The sequence below is a fragment of the Pleurodeles waltl genome, chromosome 7 (assembly GCF_031143425.1).
Source record: "Pleurodeles waltl isolate 20211129_DDA chromosome 7, aPleWal1.hap1.20221129, whole genome shotgun sequence".
Lineage (NCBI taxonomy): Eukaryota > Metazoa > Chordata > Amphibia > Caudata > Salamandridae > Pleurodeles > Pleurodeles waltl.
Window position 1 is genome coordinate 129,636,560 of NC_090446.1, and position 18,398 is coordinate 129,654,957.

An 18,398-nucleotide genomic window follows, 5' to 3' on the forward strand; every position below is an offset into this window, starting at 1 on the left:
GTTCCTTCCTGTATGAAAATACGTTTCTGCGTATGGTCCACTTCGGTGGATTGCAATTCTTCCTCAAATCTATGCTTTCGCATCTGAGAGGACAGTGACTGCTCCTCTGAATAGGAACCGGTAACTGGGTCGGTTGCGGGTCGTTTCGGCACCAAAACCCTGTCTGTATTCTTTTTCGGCTCCGATGTCACCTTTTTTGGAGTCGAAACCACTTGGCGTCGATCTTCCTCGGTGCCGCTGTCTCGGCGTCAAGCCGTTTCGGCACCGCTCTCTCGGCGTCGATCTTCTTCAGCAGCACTTTCTCGGTCCCGAGAAGGCTGCGTGCCGGTGTCTAGACCGGAGTCGGACGATCTCGGCACTGTTTCGGCCTTTTTCGGTGCCGATGGTCGGTCACCGAATTTATGGGTCGAGCCATGGCCTGGTGGCAGTGGCGTCCCCTGGGCCTTGTCACTTTTCTTGTGTGTTGTCTTCGACGTCTTACTCACAGTTCTTTGATCGTCGAATTCCTCGGAGTCCGATTCGTGGATCGAGAAGGTTTCTTCTTCCTCTTGTTCCTCGAACTCTCGGTGCGCTGTCGGCGTGGACGCCATCTGAAGTCTTCTGGCTCGACGGTCACGAAGTGTCTTTCGGGACCGGAACGCACGACAGGCCTCGCAAGTCTCTTCACTGTGCTCAGGCGACAGGCACAGGTTACAGACCAAATGTTGGTCTGTATACGGGTATTTGTTGTGGCATTTGGGACAGAAACGGAACGGGGTCCGTTCCATCAGCGTTGTTGCACACGCGGTCGGGCCGACCAGGCCCCGACGGGGGATCGAAAGCTACCCCGAAGGGCACCGGAGCTCTTCAATCTTCGATGCGGTGTCGATTCTATCTAAGCCGATCCCGAACGCAACAATACCGACGTAATCTTCCGATAGTTAGCTAACTTTCCGTTCCGAAACTCGGAGCGACAGGAACACGTCCGAACCCGATGGCGGAAAGAAAACAATCGAAGATGGAGTAGACGCCCATGCGCAATGGAGACAAAGAGGAGGAGTCACTCGGTCCCGTGACTCGAAAGACTTCTTCGAAGAAAAACAACTTGTAACACTCCGACCCAACACCAGATGGCGGGCTATGCACAACATGTGTATCTGCAGCGACAGATGCCATCGAACACAAGATTTCTAAAAAACAGCTTTTGATTTTGGAGTTTTACGCACGCAGAAAGAGGAAGTGCTTTATCTTGAAGAGGGTTTTATGAGGTGACCCAGCTGTATGGTTAGTGTAATGTTGAACCTGCTCGGACTCGTGGGATTTGTAGTCCTTCGTGTTGTTTTTATCTGTTGGAAGTTAATTGGCTGCTGAGCAATAAACAGAGAATGTAAAACGCATAATCGCCTCCTTGTCCTTAACTGAATTGAAACTTTCATTCTTGACAGCTAGGAATGTTTTCGTCACTATAAACTTTATAGCAATTACAACATTCACATGGTCAACTGCATCAACATCATTACGGTTATCGCATCTTAGGGTCGTTTATTACTGTATCTTTTCTTTGTGGTACCTGGTGTTGGGAAGGCCCATGTCTATATCAACCATCCTAGTGGGAGCTTGCCTTTAATTATTTCTCAATGCAGCTTACTTTCGTTTTGATGATTCTTAAAAGACGAAAATGCTACCAAATCTATTATAATAATAGTAATGGTGGCGGCATGTGATAATACAATCACTTGTGAAATGTAATACCTCATTTGGGCCTTGCACAAATCCCACTTTCATTTATTGATGACCGGATTGCTCATTTTTACCACAGTGTTCGAAAGTCTTTGATTGGACACACTTAGGCAAATCAGCAGATCATTGTTGATTTTCAATGTGCCACTGTAAGATTAGCTTTAAACCGATGAAGAAGAAAGGGTAAAACATTGACACAAACTTACTTCTGTGAAACGGGTCATGACAGTAAGGGCAACAGCTGATTGAGAATGAAGTCTGAATCCTGCCCTCGCATCCGCAGCAAAGTCGATCGATGCTGCTAGATGTTCACAGCTATGGACGACAATCCTGCCTGGGTCTTCTCCAAGCACCAAATTATCTGCACGTGGTTGCATCCTGGAAAATGCACACTCACTGCAGTATTCTGGATAGTTCCCAAGTTTAGGAGGAGAGGAACTCTTTACACAGTCAGCACTTACTAATCCTATGCTTAAAAACGTTGCTTTAAAATGGCATAAGGCGTTGTCACTCTCTAGCTTGGCATGGGTGGCACTGTGCTAATCCTATGTTTAAAAACTCTGCTAGAGAAACAAACATTTAAGGTGACCAGATTCAGAGTGTTGGCAGTGTTGTAGGGTACTCCATATAAAAGGAGCTGCTCTCTGCCTACACTTGGGAACTACTCAGAGTTCCCTGCTTCGTTTTTTGCATAATTAATACGGCATTATAAGCCTGAAGAACAAGTTACTTACCTTCGGTAACAACTTTTCTGGTGGATACATTAGCTAACTGTGGATTCCTCACCTACTGAATACTCCCATTGCGCCAGCATTCAACAGAAATCTTCCTAGCTTCTGCACGTCGACGAGGACGTCACAACTGCCCACGCGACGCCGTCTGACGTCATACAGGCAATAAGAGGTCCTCGCCAACGTGCCGACATCAGTACCAACATTTTTTACGTGCCTGAGACTAATAGGCCATTGAGATAAATAATCAAATAACAATATTTAATGATATTCAAGATAAAAACATAATTTAAAAAACTCATGATTTTTAAATAAATAAATAATATATATACAGTATATGTACAAGCCCTCAAACACCTAGAGGAGCACACCCAAAAATAACTTGGTTAGACCAGACAGGCAACGGGGAGGCGGGTGGGACCGTGAGGAATCCACAGGTAGCTAATGTATCCACCAGAAAAGTCGTTACCGAAGGTAAGTAACTCGTTCTTCTGATGGATACAACTACCTGTGGATTCCTCACCTATTGAATAGAGTCCCAAAGCAGTACTGCACTCGGTGGTGGGCGCCTGAATGGTCAAACCAAGAAATCCTGCAGCACTGACCGTGCAAAATGGCCATCCCTCCTAACCTCAGAGTTCAAGCAGTAATGCTTCACAAAAGTGTGGAGGGATGACCAAGTTGCAGCCTTGCAGGTGTCAACCACAGGAACACCCCTAGCCAAGGCCGAAGAGGCCGACTTAGCTCTGGTGGAATGAGCTCTTATACCATCAGGGGGTTCTTTCTTTGCTAAACAGTAACACATTTTAATGCAAAGAATGACCCACCTGGAGAGTGTTCTCTTGTGGACTGCCTTTCCTCTCCTCTTTCCCACGTACCCGATGAAGAGCTGATCCTCCAGCCTGAAATCCTTCATTCTGTCCACATAAAAGCTTAACGCTCTCCTTGGGTCTAAGCGGTGTAGTCTCTCTTCTTCTTTTGAAGGATGAGGCGGAGGATAAAACGAGGAAAGAGTAATCGTTTGGGCCATATGAAAGGGTGAAACAACTTTCGGTAGGAAAGCAGCCTTGGTCCTCAACACCACCTTATCCCCATAAAAAGATGTGTAAGGGGGTTTAACAGATAGAGCCTGCAGTTCACTCACTCTTCTTGCGGAAGTAATTGCAACAAGGAAAACAGTCTTTAGGACCAATAACCTTAAGGAGCAAGAATGCATAGGCTCAAACGGGGAACCCATAAGAAAAGTCAGAACCAGGTTTAGATCCCACTGAGGCATAATGAAAGGAGTGGGAGGAAATTTGTTGATAAGACCTTTTAAAAATCTAAGTACTATAGGGGATTTGAATAAAGAAAGCTGGTCTGGAAGACATAGAAAGGCTGACAGGGCAGACAAATACCCCTTAACTGTAGCCACTGCACAACCCCTCTGAGTCAGAGACAATGCAAAAGACAAGATATCTGATAAGTGAGCACGTAATGGATCAATTTGCCTGGCCGATAAGATAACATCCACTACATCAGGCGGGAGAGAAAAGGAACTCAGGTTGCCCCATTCAATCTCCAGGCATGAAGTTGCAGGCTCTGGAGGTGGGGGTGTAAAACCTGCCCCTGCGATTGCGAGAGGAGGTCTGCCCTGAGAGGGAGACGGAGCGGGGGGGCACAGAGAGAGTTGGAGAAGATCCGAATACCAGACCCTCCTTGGCCAATCCGGAGCTATTAAGATAACTTTGGCCCGGTCTTGGCAAATTTTCCTCAAAACTCGAGGAATCAAAGGTATGGGGGGAAACGCGTAAAGCAACTGGTCGCGCCAGGTCACCTGAAACGCGTCCCCCAACGCTCCTTGTACCGGATACTGGAGGGTGCAGAATAACGGGCAGTGCGAGTTCTCCCGAGTGGCAAATAGATCTAGCCGAGGGAACCCCCACATCTGGAAGATTTGACAGACTTGATCCGGATGGAGACGCCACTCGTGATCGGTCGAGAAATGCCGACAGACTATCTGCACGCACGTTCATGACTCCGGCCAGATGATTTGCTACCAAGCAAATCCGATGGTCCCTTGCCCAGGACCATAACCCAAGAGCTTCTCTGCAGAGAAGGTACGACCCTACTCCTCCCTGTTTGTTTATATACCACATTGCGGTAGTATTGTCCGTCAGGACCTGAACCCTCTGACCGCGAAGGGAAGGGAGGAAGGCCTTGAGTGCAAGACGTATCGCCCACAACTCCAACAGATTTATATGAAACATCTGTTCCACTGGAGACCAAAGACCTTTGATCTCCAGGTCCCCCAGATGAGCTCCCCACCCTAGAGTGGAAGCATCCGTTATTACTTTGTTCACCGGCAGAGGTTGCGAGAACGGCCTTCCTCGGGAAAGATTGCCATCCGCAATCCACCATTTTAAATCCGCAGCAGCATCCCTGGAGATCTTTACCGATCCCTCGAGATCCCCTTTGTGTTGAGACCACTGCTTCCGGAGGCACCACTGAAGAGCCCTCATGTGCCAGCGAGCGTGAGTGACCAGCAGAATGCAAGAAGCAAACAGACCGAGCAGACGTAGGACCTTGAGAACTGGAACGACCGCTCCACTTTGAAACATTGGAACCAACGCCTGAATGTCCTGAATCCGCTGAGGCGGAGGAAAGGCTCGACTCAATGTTGTATCCAGTACTGCCCCTATGAACATGAGGTGCTGAGAGGGCTCTAGGTGAGATTTGGGTACATTCACTAAAAAACCCAGGTCGAACAACAACTGGATTGTCGACTGCAGGTGACGCAGCACAAGCTCCGGAGACTTGGCTTTGATCAACCAGTCGTCCAGGTAAGGAAATACTGCTATCCCCTTCCTTCTGAGCTCTGCCGCAACCACCGACATCACCTTTGTGAAGACTCAGGGTGCTGAAGTAAGACCAAACGGAAGGACCGCAAACTGATAGTGCTGCGACCCCACCACAAACCGGAGATACTTCATGTGCGACTTGAGTATTGGGATATTAAAGTAAGCATCCTGTAAGTCGACAGACACCATCCAATCTCCATCGTTCAGCGCCAAAAGCACCTGAGCTAGGGTCAGCATCTTGAACTTTTCCTGTTTGAGGAACCAATTAAAGATCCTCAGGTCCAGGATTGGCCTCAACCGACAATCCTTCTTGGGATCAGGAAGTATCTTGAGTAACAACCCTGACCCCTTTCCTGCTCTGGAACCAACTCCACCGCACCCTTTGAAAGGAGGACTTGAACCTCTTGTTGTAGCAACAGGAGATGATCTTCTGAACAGTAGAAAGGGTGGGGCGGGATGGGGACGGAAACTCCCGAAAGGGCAGGGCATAGCCTTTCCCCACAATGCTGGTGACCCAGGAGTCCGATGTTATGACCTCCCACTTGTGGGGAAAGTTCAATAACCTCCCCCCTACAGGAGTGGAGTGAGAAGGAATTGGTGGAAGTCTAAGGCTGCTTCCCATGCTGCACCCCTCCAGAAGAAGAGGCAGAGTGCTGCTGGGTGGCTCCTCTGGTTCGGACCCTACCCCTCCCTCTAAGATCTATAGGAGAGAGCAGAGGTGGGTTGATGCTGGAATTTCCCTCGAAAGGAGGAGGAGGAACCACGACCAAATCCTCAAAACCTCCTTAAAAAGTCTGGAGGAAGCTGAAGAAGAGGCTTGCAAGCCTAAAGACTTGGCAGTGGCCCTACTCTCCTTAAACCTCTCTAGAGCTGAATCAGCCTTGGAGCCGAAAAGCTTATCGCCATCGAAAGGAAGGTCCAAGAGGGTTGACTGTACATCAGAAGAAAATCCAGAGCTACGAAGCCAGGCTTGCCTCTTTGTAGCCACAACGGTACCCATAGCCCTGGCAACAGAGTCAGTAGTATCTAACCCAGATTGAATACCTTGGGTTGCCGCTGCTAGAGCATCAGAAACCAGGCTCATTAATTCTTGGGGCACCTCAGTATGAATCGACTATCTTGCCTATCAGGGCGTAAATGTATCTCCCTAAAATACATGTTGCATTGGTGGATTTCAAAGCCATGCTACATGACGAGAAAGCTTTCTTTGACGACATGTCCATTTTGTTAGAGTCTCTATCTGAGGGCACAGCTGGAAAGGATCCTGGAGCAGACCGGGCTGAGCATGAAGCCTGAACCACTAGGCTTTCAGGAGTTGGGTGCCTGGAGAGGAAGCCTGGGTCAGCAGGTGCAACTCGATACCTTCGAGCCACAGATCTATTCACCGCCGAAGATGACACCGGCTTCTTCCAGATTTCCATGATCGGATCCAACAGAGCCTCATTAAAAGGCAGAAGTGGCTCTGCAGTTGTTGAGGCAGGGTGCAACACTTCTGTTAAGATGTTTGGCTTAGGCTCAGACACTGGCAAAGCGAGGTCCAAAAAGTCAGCCGCCTTTCTGATGACCGAATGAAATGTCGCCTCCTCCTCCGTGTACTCCCCAGGTGACAAGTCCCATTCTGGGGAGGTGTCCAGACCACTAACCGTGTCCAAGCCATGGAGATCTTCACGAGAGTCCTCAGTCTCCCCTTTCTCCAATGTCTGCCTCCGATATTCTTGTTCTTCAAGGAGGCGAAGAGCAAGCCTCCTCGAATGTAGTCTCTCCTCTATCCTCGGCGTCGACATGGCATCAGCAGATGTCGAAGCTTGACGCCGCTCCTCGGATCCATCAGACGCCGGATCTAACGGCACCATGGATTTCTTAGGTGCCGAACGAGGAGTAGGACGGACAGAAGACTGTTCCGGGGCCGGTGCAGGTCTACTCGGCGTCGCTGGCTGAGACGCCGACGCCACAGGCACCGGCGCCAAGCCCACATTTCCAAAGGGAAGAAAGGGCATAAAGGGTGCCGGTCGTAGCGGAGCCGGAGCACCCATATTGAAAGCCAAAAGGGCCCGAAGGACCAGCCGGTCCACCACCTGGAGCCATCTGTTGAAAGATGGAGAACATTGCATTCAAGAATGCGGAACTATCGGCTCCAGGGGTCAGGAAAGCCGGGTACTGAGGTGCCTGGGTTGGAGGCGACATCGACGCCGGTCCCGACGTCTGCAAAGTTGGAGAAAACTCTTGACGCCGTGGAACCTCAAACACCGAAGGAGGATTAACAGGCAATGTCGGGGAAGTCAGAGATGCCAACGGCGTCTGCGGTTGGGGAGAGACGGTGGGACTAACTTCCCAAGTCTTCCGACATCGAGTCGAAGGTGATCGCGACCTCTCCCTACTCAACCGGCATCGAGATTAGACGACGCCGGGAGTCCCGATGACGCCGATGCAACTTCAGTGAAGACGCATGCGGTGATGTCTTTTCTCCTTTTTCTTTGACTTCACCAAAAAAAAGCTTGGCCTCACGTTCTTTTAAGGCCTTTGGATTCATACGTTGACAAGAGTCACACTTGTCAACGTCATGGTCGGAACTAAGACACCACAGTCAGAATGTGGGTCCGTAACCAACATTTTGCCACCGCACTCGTTGCAGGGCTTGAATCCTGACTTTCTTTGCGACATTGTAACTGTCTCAAAGCACAAAACAGCAAAAATAACTAACTACGTCGAGTAGTAACAGTAGCTCCCTTGAATAACCGTCGTTCGAATGGTACAGAAAAAAGGGAACTGACGTCGGCTAGGACCTCTTTTTGCCTGTATGACATCAGACGGCGTCGCATGGGCAATTGTGACGTCCTCGTCGACGTGCAGAAGCTAGGAAGAAGATTTCCGTCGAATGCTGGAGCAATGGGAGTATTCAATAGGTGAGGAATCCACAGGTAGTTGTATCCATCAGAAAGGGTAATGTGTAAACTGCACTGAGGTGTTGTTAACTGGACTTTCAGGCCTTGCATCGAGCTGTGATGGTTATTCACCTATTACTTTGGTTCAAATATTTGACTCATTTCTATAGGAATGTGTTTAAGGTAACTGTTACTGTTTATTGTAAAGAGCCAAACTACTTCGCAATGTATGAGTGCTAAATAAAACAACTGTTTTTGCGTGTCAAAAAAAGTTGCATTTGGCTTTTATGCAACTACTAATACCCCAGAACACACACATTAAATAACACCCAATGTGCAAAGCCACGAGAAGAGGGTATTTCCATATCCCCACAAACTGAATTTTACTGTACCTGCAGAACTTCATGTGGCTTCACTGACTTTCAGTCTGCAACCTTACAGGTCGTACCGCTACCTACTCCGGCTGCCACGGTCAATGGATCTTGTGCATCTTTCCTTGTGCCCTTCACTCTTGGTGTCCCATACAGCTTACTGATGCAGAATCCAAGCACAGGATCCAACTTCTGGGCCAATGGCACCCTTTCCGAAAATTGGATCCAGTGATCCTACAGTCAAAAGCCTGTGAAGGGCATGATGGTGAGGAAAGCACTGAACATCCACAAGTGAGAGAAATCCCACACTCTTTCCTTGTACAAGGGAAAGGATGCTTAATGACAATCTCTTCTTGTGCTACAGTATTTGCTCGTGATTGTTTCTGCATTCCAAACCTGAAAGCACCAGAATGCAGTGCCACATGTCACTTTCAAAAAGCTGCTACACATCTGGCTTCATTCCCTCATTCTGTTCTCTTTCTTCTTTTAATACGATTACAGGAAGAAAGGCACTTAATGTGACTGTAGTCACTTTGGTTTGCTTCCCTTTAAAAGAAACGAATGAATGGGGCATGCGTACAGGTGCACAGAATTGTGTTTTTTCTCCAAGGAAAATATTTCCACAAAAGGTGTTCTTGGATGCCGCTCACGGATGTGACTATCGAAATCTTTAGGACTGCCAATGAAGATACGATTATGCACGACCCTCTAATTTACATTTGGCGTTCTATGCCAAGACACTTTCTTCAAGACTGCAATACGTAGAATTAAAAAATATAAAAATTTAAAAATAAAAAATAAATTAAAAAAAATTATCCAACTGCAACACACTGTAAATAGGGGGTAAAGCAATGCAATAATTAAAGAAATACAAGAACAAAATAATGACAATGTACCTGGACGAAAAGCCATTTTCATTTTCAGAAACGCCTCACTGCAATCAGCCAAAAGGTACTTTGCTTTTCTGTGGTAGATTCTTACAACTCCTAATAGCAGGTGACCAGATGTGCGCAGGGCAATAGTGACCTTTGAAAAAAGACGAATGTTTAGAAAAGACAGTAATATTTAGCATTGCCATGTTAAACATATCCAATTAATGATAACAAAAACAAAAGCAACTGTTAGAAACTGGGTGAGTAACCGACACTAGGACCAACATTACCAGATGACCAGCACTTACAAACCAATTCACGATGAAACGTGGCGATATTCTAAAACTCTGAAGCAATAAAATTACGGAAACAGGAGTTCATTATTATCCAATACTTTCAGTACCCTCTCTCAGAACTGGTTAGGATTTGCCAGAGCAGCCCGTACGCTAAGTGCATGTGAGAGACCCAGAGTATAAGGTGGGATGAAAAAGTGGTTGTCTCTGAATCAAGGCAGGCTAAGAAGCTGTCTAGGCATCCTCTCCAAGAGGTGTGGCCCATGCAAAAAGGGCGTGGCTTAAAACATTTTAAAAAAGACCACAAAAAAAATCTTGTACTTCCAGTAGCGTGCCACCTGAGATTTTTTTTATTGTATCCACACATCACACAATAATGACCATGCCTCTAAAACGTCAACCTACTGACTTTGCCAATGCCTACTAGCAGTACTAGATAAACAAGTAAGAAAACAAGTTTCTTACCTGTAACTACAGTTATCCAGTATTGGTATCTTTCATAAATTCACATGCTTGAATCATCCCCATGTACATAAAATAGCAATAATTAAATAATTTTTTTGCCATAGGCTATAATGGAAATACCAGTCACTCATATAGCCTATCCACGTCCTTTTGTGAAAAGGACCCAAACTTGCCTGCTGACTAATCAGGCACCAGCACCTTCTAGAACACTCTCCAGAGAAGCTCCTTCCCTCAGATTTCCCAGCACGAGAGTGAGAGATTATAACCTGAGAGGAAATGCGAGCGTCCAAGGGGAGGAGGGTGGGTTGCATGTGAATTTATGAAAGATACCAATACTGGATAACTGTAGTTACAGGTAAGTAACTTATTTTCTTATTCAGTATTGGATCTTTCATAAATTCACATGCTTGAATCTGAATAGCCAGCAGTACTCTTGATAAAAATACTCGCAGTGGATGAAGGGTGCTAGCATGGAAATCCTTTACAACCTATATGAAATAGTTAGCTCATAAATCTTGCATTATGAACTTCAAAGAAATATAGATAATTCTAAGTACATATACTGAACATCCGTGTATACACACACACATATATATCCAAATACATAACCACATACATACTTATATAGAAGCACGTCAAAGTATATTGGATGGAAATCATGGCTATTTGCATATTAAACCATTTCTATATAACCAAGGAAAGGTGTTACCTTAATGAAAGATGACGTAGACCAGCTTGTCCTACTAGAGAGTCGGTTCTCTGCGATTACTTCAAACAATAGTGCTGTGTAAGGAATGCGTAGTTTACCATGTCACAGCTTGACATATCTTATCCAGGGCAATACCCTGAAACAAAGCAGCCGATGTGGAGACTGCTCTCGTCGAGTGGGCTCTCGGGCACCTAGTCAACGGTTTTCCTGCTTTGGTGTGAGAACTGAATTGTAGAGGAAATCCACCGGGCTATAGTGGCCTTGGTGACCCCTGTTCCTTGTCGTCCAAGAGAATAAGATACCAAGAGTTGATCTGATTTCCTGACTCGTTTGGTACTTTGAAGGTAAAATTTGAGGCATTGTTTGATGTCCAAACAATGTAGAGTTTTTTCTGCGATTGTAGTTTGATTTGGAAAAAAGGTTCGTAGTATCACGGGCTCATTGAGATGGAATGAAGATGGCACCTTGGGAATGTATCTGGGGTTGGAGAGGAGCATAACAAAGTCATCAGAAAAAAACAGAAAAGGTTCTTTAGTAGTGAAAGCCTGTATATCACTGACTTTCCTGGTGTAAGTGAGAGCAAGCAGGGTTGCCACTTTACATGTGATGTACTTGAGTTCCGCCCTGTAAATAGGTTCAAAAGGAGCTTTCATGAGCTGAGACAGGACTATATTAAGGTGCCACTCTGGCGGAGGTAGCCGCACCAGAGGGAAAGTGCGGAAGAGTCCTTTCATAAACTGCTTAATGATTCTGGATGAGCCGATTGAGGGCATCTCAGCTGATCGCCTATAGGAGGCTATAGCTGCTAAGTGAATCTTGACTGATGCACGGCAAAGACCAGCCTTAGAGTTTGTGAGAAGGTACGAAATAATTTGTTCAGGCTTAATTTGTAACGGGTGGAAATTGTTCTGAGAGCACCAAACACAAAATCTCTTCCACTTGAGTTTGTACGTGCTCTCTGCTTGTGCCCTAGATAATATCAGTCTGCATTCCTGATCGATGCTCATACCGTGAAACTCTCTGTACTCAGGAGCCAAGAATGCAATTGCAGAGAAGTTGGATCGGGATGAAGGATTAGACCCTGATTCTTCGTGAGAAGGTCGTGGTTGCAAGGAAGGCGGACTGGATTGGCCACAGACCTGAGTAGGCACTCCGTGTACCAGCACTGTCTGGGCCATCTGGGGGCTATGACCATGATCTTGCAGCATTCAGACTTCATTTTCCTGAGGAGCCTGGGAATCAACAGGATGGTGGGGGGAAAGCATAGGCAAAGATCCCGGACCATCTCATCAAAAGAGCATTTCCCCATGACCCTGAGAGTGGGTATCGACTGGCGGAGAACTGACATTTGGTGTTCAGGTTGGTGGCAAACAAGTCTAGGATCAGCTGACCCCATCGTTGGAAGATGCCGTCGAGTATGTTCTGGTTGGATTCCCACTCGTGGCAGTTGTCGTCCGTCCTGCTGAGAGAGTCCGCTAGGGCGTTGTTGACCCCTGGCAGGTGCTCCACCCTGAGGCGAATATTGTACAGTGTGAGCCAGTCCCAAAGAGACAGCTTCCCTTCCCTCGAGAGGGAGAGGGATCTTGTTCCTCCCTGCTTGTTGATGTAAAACATACTTGTTGTGTTGTCCGTCCTGACCAACACTGAGGACCCTGCGATGCGTGGAAGAAAAGCCTTGAGCGCGAGATGGATCGCCTTCAGTTCTAGCAGGTTTATGTGCATTCCTTTCAGGAGATTAGACCATCTTCCCTGAACGCGCTTGTCTTGCAAATGGCCTCCCCAGCCTTCCAAGGAAGCGTCTGTGGTGATGACAAAGTCTGTTATTGGTGTTAGAAACGTAAGACCTTGGGAGAGGTGGTTGGTCTGAGACCACCACTTCAACGCCTGCCGAATTTTTGGTGTGATAGTTATTAAGTCGAAGGACTCTTGCGACTGGGTCCATTGGAGTTGTAGTTCTTCTTGCAACGGTCTCATTCTCAGCCTTGCCAGTCGAACTAGGACGATGGCGGAGGAAATCATGCCCAGAAGCGACTTGAACAGTTGCACTGAAACAAACTCTTTTGTGGAAATTCTGACAGCTAAGTTGGTTAGCTTCTGCTGCCTTGCTGGAGTGAGAAATGCTTTGTTCTGGATGGTGTCTAATTCTGCACCCAGGAAGACTCTTCTGCATGATGGAAGTGTGACCGACTCCTGTAGATTTACTGTTAGCCCCAAACTGTGGAATAATTTCAAGCGTTAGTCGCTTTGGAGGCTAGTAGCGTAGACTGAGCTTTTATGAGCCAGTAGTCCAGGTATGGCAACACCTGGAAACCCTTGCTGCGGAGGAAACCTGCGACTGGGGCAAGGCATTTTGTGAAGATTCTTGGAGCTGTCCTCAGCCCGAATGGTAGAACTTTGAACTGATAATGGGCACCAGCTTCAGTAAAGCAGAAATATTTGCAATGTTTCTGATGTATTGGTATGTGGAAATAGGCATCCTGGAAATCCAATGTTGTCATAAAATCTCCAGGATTGAGGCGGTGCAGGATATCCGACAGTGTGATCATGCGAAAAGATTGCTTCCGAAGGAACTTGTTGAGTTTCCTGAGATCTAGTATCGGACGCCATTCCCCTGACTTTTTCTTTATTAAGAACCTCGTTGCTGAACTGGAACTCTTTCTATAGCTCCCCTGGCAAGCATAAGTAATACCTCCTGTTGAAGCAGACGAAGATGGAGCGGTCTGCCTGTTTTTGGTGGATGATGCAGTGTTTTTTGTATGAATTCCAGGGTATGACCTCTTGTCACTATATCCAGCACCCATTTGTCTGATGTTATTTTCTTCCCCTCCTGGATGTAGTTGGAGATGTTTCCTCCTATTTGTTGATGGTGTGAACATTGGGGAAGCATAGCCAGTGCCCGGAGAAGATCATTGCTTTCTGGGTTGATCTCTGCTTTGTGAACCCCGTCTTCTCTTTCCTCCCTGTCTGGCATAGGAAGCCGTAGATGGTTGCCTATACTGTTGTTGGTAGGAAGACCTATATTGGGGTTGCTGGTACTGCCTGTGAAAGGAACCTCAAAATGAGGTAAATCCTCTTCCTCTAGCACCCCGAAAGGGCAGTTTCCGTTACTGTAGGGTACCTAGGGACTTGGCAGTGTGTCTTGATGGCCTGGAGCGCGTCATCTATGTGCTTGCTAAAGAGAGATTTGCCATCGTAGGGCATGTTGAGGAATCTGGACTGCACTTCCGGCCTGAAAGATGTGGCTTTGAGCCAACCTTGGCGGCGTAAGACCGTGGCACCAGCTAGCTGAAGAAAGCCGGTGGAGGCTATATCTAGAGCGCAGTTGATTATCTCCTCCGACGTACTCTCACCTTCTTGGAGGATCTTCCGTGCCTTTGCTTGCTTGCTTTCAGGGATGAGATCAATGAAAGGTTGCATATCCGACCAAATTTGCCGGTCATAACGACCCAGGATTGCCAATGAATTTGCTGCTCTGACAGGGATTGCTGACATGGAGGATAATCTTTTGCCCACATTACCCAATCTCCTTCTTTCTCTGTCTGGAGGAGTAGAGATAGGCGTCGATGGGTTCTTAGAACGCCTTTGAGCAGCTTGTGAAATAACAGAGTCAGGCTTTGGGTGGCCAGTGAGACATGCCGGGGAATCTTGGGTTGCCTTGTATTTCTTGTCCAATTTTTGCAGGACTGGTGGGACTGTTGCCGGGTTGCGCATAATCTTTGTACCCTCGTTCCATATAAAGTCAATAATAGGAATGGACCGTACAGACTTCCTTGACTGCTCCATAAAATCATGCAGGAAACATTCAGACTGCGAGACAGATGTTGGGAGGTGGAAACGTGCAGCAGCTCTGTCCATTAGATTGTGGAAACCATCTATATCTTCGGGTGGAGAATCAGAAGGGCGAGGAGGTGGTGGAGAAGGAGTGGGGGGGCAAGTAGTCATCCCATTCCTCAGTAGGACGTTGCGGGTAGAAATCTCTCCTTCCTCTTCTTTCCCTGAAGTGGAACCTTCATCTCTAGGGGGTGCAGCTAACAGAGTGGGGTGTCATTCTGGAAGTAGCTGGAGGGGCATTGGTTGGTGTAGCAGGAGAAGCTGGCAGTGGTGGCTGATCTTCTGCTGCAACTGGGAACTTCCTCCTATAATCCTGTAGCATTGATTATAAGTCCTGGATTAAGGAGGAAGGCATCTGTATAGAGTCTCTTGGCTGAGGCTCTCTTGGTTGGTAATAGTGTTCTTGATTGGAGTAATATGGTTGGTATTGAGCATACTCATCATCGTCGTCCTCTTCTTGATATTTAACGTGGAGCTGTGATGGGCTGTGTGCATCTCCGAATGGACCCTCATCGGATTCCTCCCAGTCGAGTAGATGACTGGGTACTAAAGTTGACACCTTGCTTGGAGACGTGTCTATGGGATAAATCTCGGATCTGGGCAGAGATGTGATCCTGACCATGGCTCGAAGATCCGGAGACCTGGAAGAGGTAGGAGTAGCCTCTATCTGTCTGACAGGCACCAGTGACGTAGTAGATGGTGTCAAAGTTGAAGATGCCGTCGACGGTACTGTAACCAGGGATGATTTTTCCCATCGACGACGGTCTCGTCGACGATGGTGTAGTCGACATTGGTCTAGTCGACGACGGCTTCTTCGACGGTGAGACAGCCGATGACGCTGTCGGTGAGGTTATAGTCGACGGGGCTGTCGTAGACGGTGTTATCAGTGACGATGTTGTCGTCGATGTTAACGCACTCCGTGGAATCCTCGTAGAAGGAGGTTTGACTGAGGGGATAGGAGCCCTTACCGTTGACGTCAATGTAATCGTCGCCGACGATGGTCTCGTCGACGAGGTAGTAGAGACGGTAGCTGTAAATTCCGTTGTCACGGTCCTCGACTGTGGTGTCGTCTACTTAATTTTAATGGTTACCCTTCTAGAGGTAGAAGGCTCTGAGGAAGGAGAAAGACGGTAGGACTCCTCCTTTTGAAGAGGCGAGGATGGCTCAGAGGAAATTGAAGTATGTAAGCCCTTTCCATGATTTCTGCCTCTTTCTAGATTTTTCTGTCTGGCCCAGGTCCTCAGATTTTGACCTTGTGTGGCCTCTCTGACCCACTCTCCTCACCAGAAGTACAGAATTTTGCCTGTAACCATGTAAGGAGTCTACCCTCATGGTCTCTGAGGGTTTTTGTGGAGAAAGTAAGACATATCTTGCAGTCCTTCACCTGGTGTTGTGGGTAGACAACACAAGCAGTCTTTATGTGGATCATCCAAATGGAGCCTTTTCTTTCCACAGGTCTTGCAAGGGCAGAAAAGGCCTTTTCTAGAAGAATCCGACATTTTTTAATTTCTCTGAGAGAAAAAAGCTTCTGAAGAAGTAGAAAACTGAGCAGAGCTCGGGGAGACTCCCTTCACACGACGTGCAGTAGAAAATCTGAGGGAAGGAGCTTCTCTGGAGAGTGTTCTAGAGGGTGCTGGTGCCGGATTGGTCAGCAGGCAAGTTTGGGTCCTTTTCACAAAAGGACCAGGATAGGCTATATGAGTGACTGGTATTTCCATTATAGCCTATGGCAAAAAATTGTATTAGTTAATTATTGCTATTTTATGTACCGTGGGACTCCCACTTCGACGACAGGGATGATTCAAGCATGTGAATTTATGAAAGATCCAATACTGGATAACCGTGACTTTGTTCTGAATAATTAAAACTGAAAATGTTCCTTTTCAGAAAATATGAAATTGAGTTAAACATTGCTAAGGTCTGAAGAAGGTTAGTGGTCTTTGGAGAGACTCAAACATGCAGATTCTTCCCTTCGCACCACTTTCTTTTGCAGTTTCTCACTATATAAACATTTACGCCCCTTTTCTACCTCATGTCTTTCTGAAATCCTCTATCTGCATACCTTTCTCCTCATCTTTTACCTCTTAAGGACCTTCCATTCTCCCTCACACCATATATACACTTCCTTTTATCATCTTCACCTTAACGACCCCACAATGCATCCACTTACCTGTAAGCACTGTATTTTATTTTAACTTAGCCCCTTCAACAGTGGTGGCTAGCTCGTATTTACGATGGGGGAGGGAGGATACAATTAAAATAAAATTTAAAAAAGCACGTACCTGTTGATTATCTTCCTCGCGTTCTCTCTACAAGCTCCGACACGCGACTGTCACGGGACCCAGGAAACTGCATAAGTCAATCCTGACGTTGGTTTCATGCATGAAACCAGCATCAGGATTAGTGGGAGCAGGCTCTCTCAGCACTCAGAGTGGTGGAGGCCTATGCTTTCTCTAACCCAGCTGACTTAAGACAGCTGGGTTAAAGGTGTTTAAAGTGCGCATCTCAGGCTGGCTGTCGCAAGAGCCAAAAGGGACATGCACACTTTAAACAAGTGCACAGCTCCCTGCTGCCACTCAGCAGCAATTGCCACGCCCCGTCCTGACACTGGGTTCAGGACAGGGTGCTGAAAAATGAAATGGTAATAAACAGAGTTTATTACCATTTTATTTTTCCATTATGGGAGCCATCTTTTTTGGCGGGGTAAAGCTCTTCTGCCCATGTGGAGGGGCCACCCCTGCCTGTCAATATCTCGACAATTGTGTACCTACTTCACACATGTACGTATAACATCACAAATACATCAGCCACTTTCTCTCTGCGAAGCAGAGATAGCAGTAGATCAAGGATTTGGTAAAAATGTGCCGTAAACACCTTAATGACCTACTGACAGGCAGTGTGAGAAACTTGCTCTTCCTTCATCCTCAACTCAGCAGTCTCAGTCGGGACCCATCATCAAGATGGTCACACTAAGTCACACAGACACCAGAGGCAACTATATGCTGTATGGGAAAATAAAAACACAAAAACAACTTCCTGGGAAAAGCATACTCTTGGGAATGCAAGATTATATAAAGCATGTGGAATATTTACAGGATCTCCAGTGCTGACGGATATAAAGTTTTTTTTTTCTACAGTTATGGTTCCAAAATAGATTAGGGTTTGTCCTGTACATTCAAGCACATGAATTTATGGCCGTATAGGTTCTCGTTTCAAGATCAGGTTTTAATTGCACTACAGCACCACAACGCACCTTGAGTGTTAAGCAGTCAGTATGACTCCCACTCAAAATTACAGTAACCACGTGGGTAACCAACACTGGCAAAGTCAATAGGTTGGACTTTAATGTGCAGTAACAATTTTAATTAGACGTATACATAAGAAAAAGGCAGTTTAATGCAGTACATGCATAAGTTCAGTTGAGGTGTTTTTGTATAGCACAGTTACCCGTCTGGGCCTCCCAGCGCTGAGACGGACACCAGCTGGTTCCTTAAGTTACTTATAGGATAGAACAGGGCTGAAATTAGAAGAGATGTCTTCAAGAGTTTCCTAAAGGTGGTTTCTGGTCGATCCAATCTAAGGTTGGTAGGAAGATTACTCCATAACTTATTGACCAGATATGAAAAAGATCATCCCAAACAGCTCTCCTTTCTGATCTAGGTTACTGTCAGCAACTTTAAGTTTT

General features: G+C 46.7%; 1 protein-coding gene across 1 annotated transcript in view; it reads right to left on the minus strand.

The window, feature by feature from the left end:
- The window catches only part of RAD21L1 (RAD21 cohesin complex component like 1), a 1,043,689-nt gene that overhangs the window by 914,672 nt on the left and 110,619 nt on the right, over window positions 1–18,398 (minus strand). Inside the window, exon 3 of the mRNA XM_069243305.1 lies at window positions 9,440–9,569. Within this exon, the coding sequence (XP_069099406.1) occupies window positions 9,440–9,569 (130 nt within the window). The remainder of the gene's footprint in view (window positions 1–9,439; window positions 9,570–18,398) is intronic.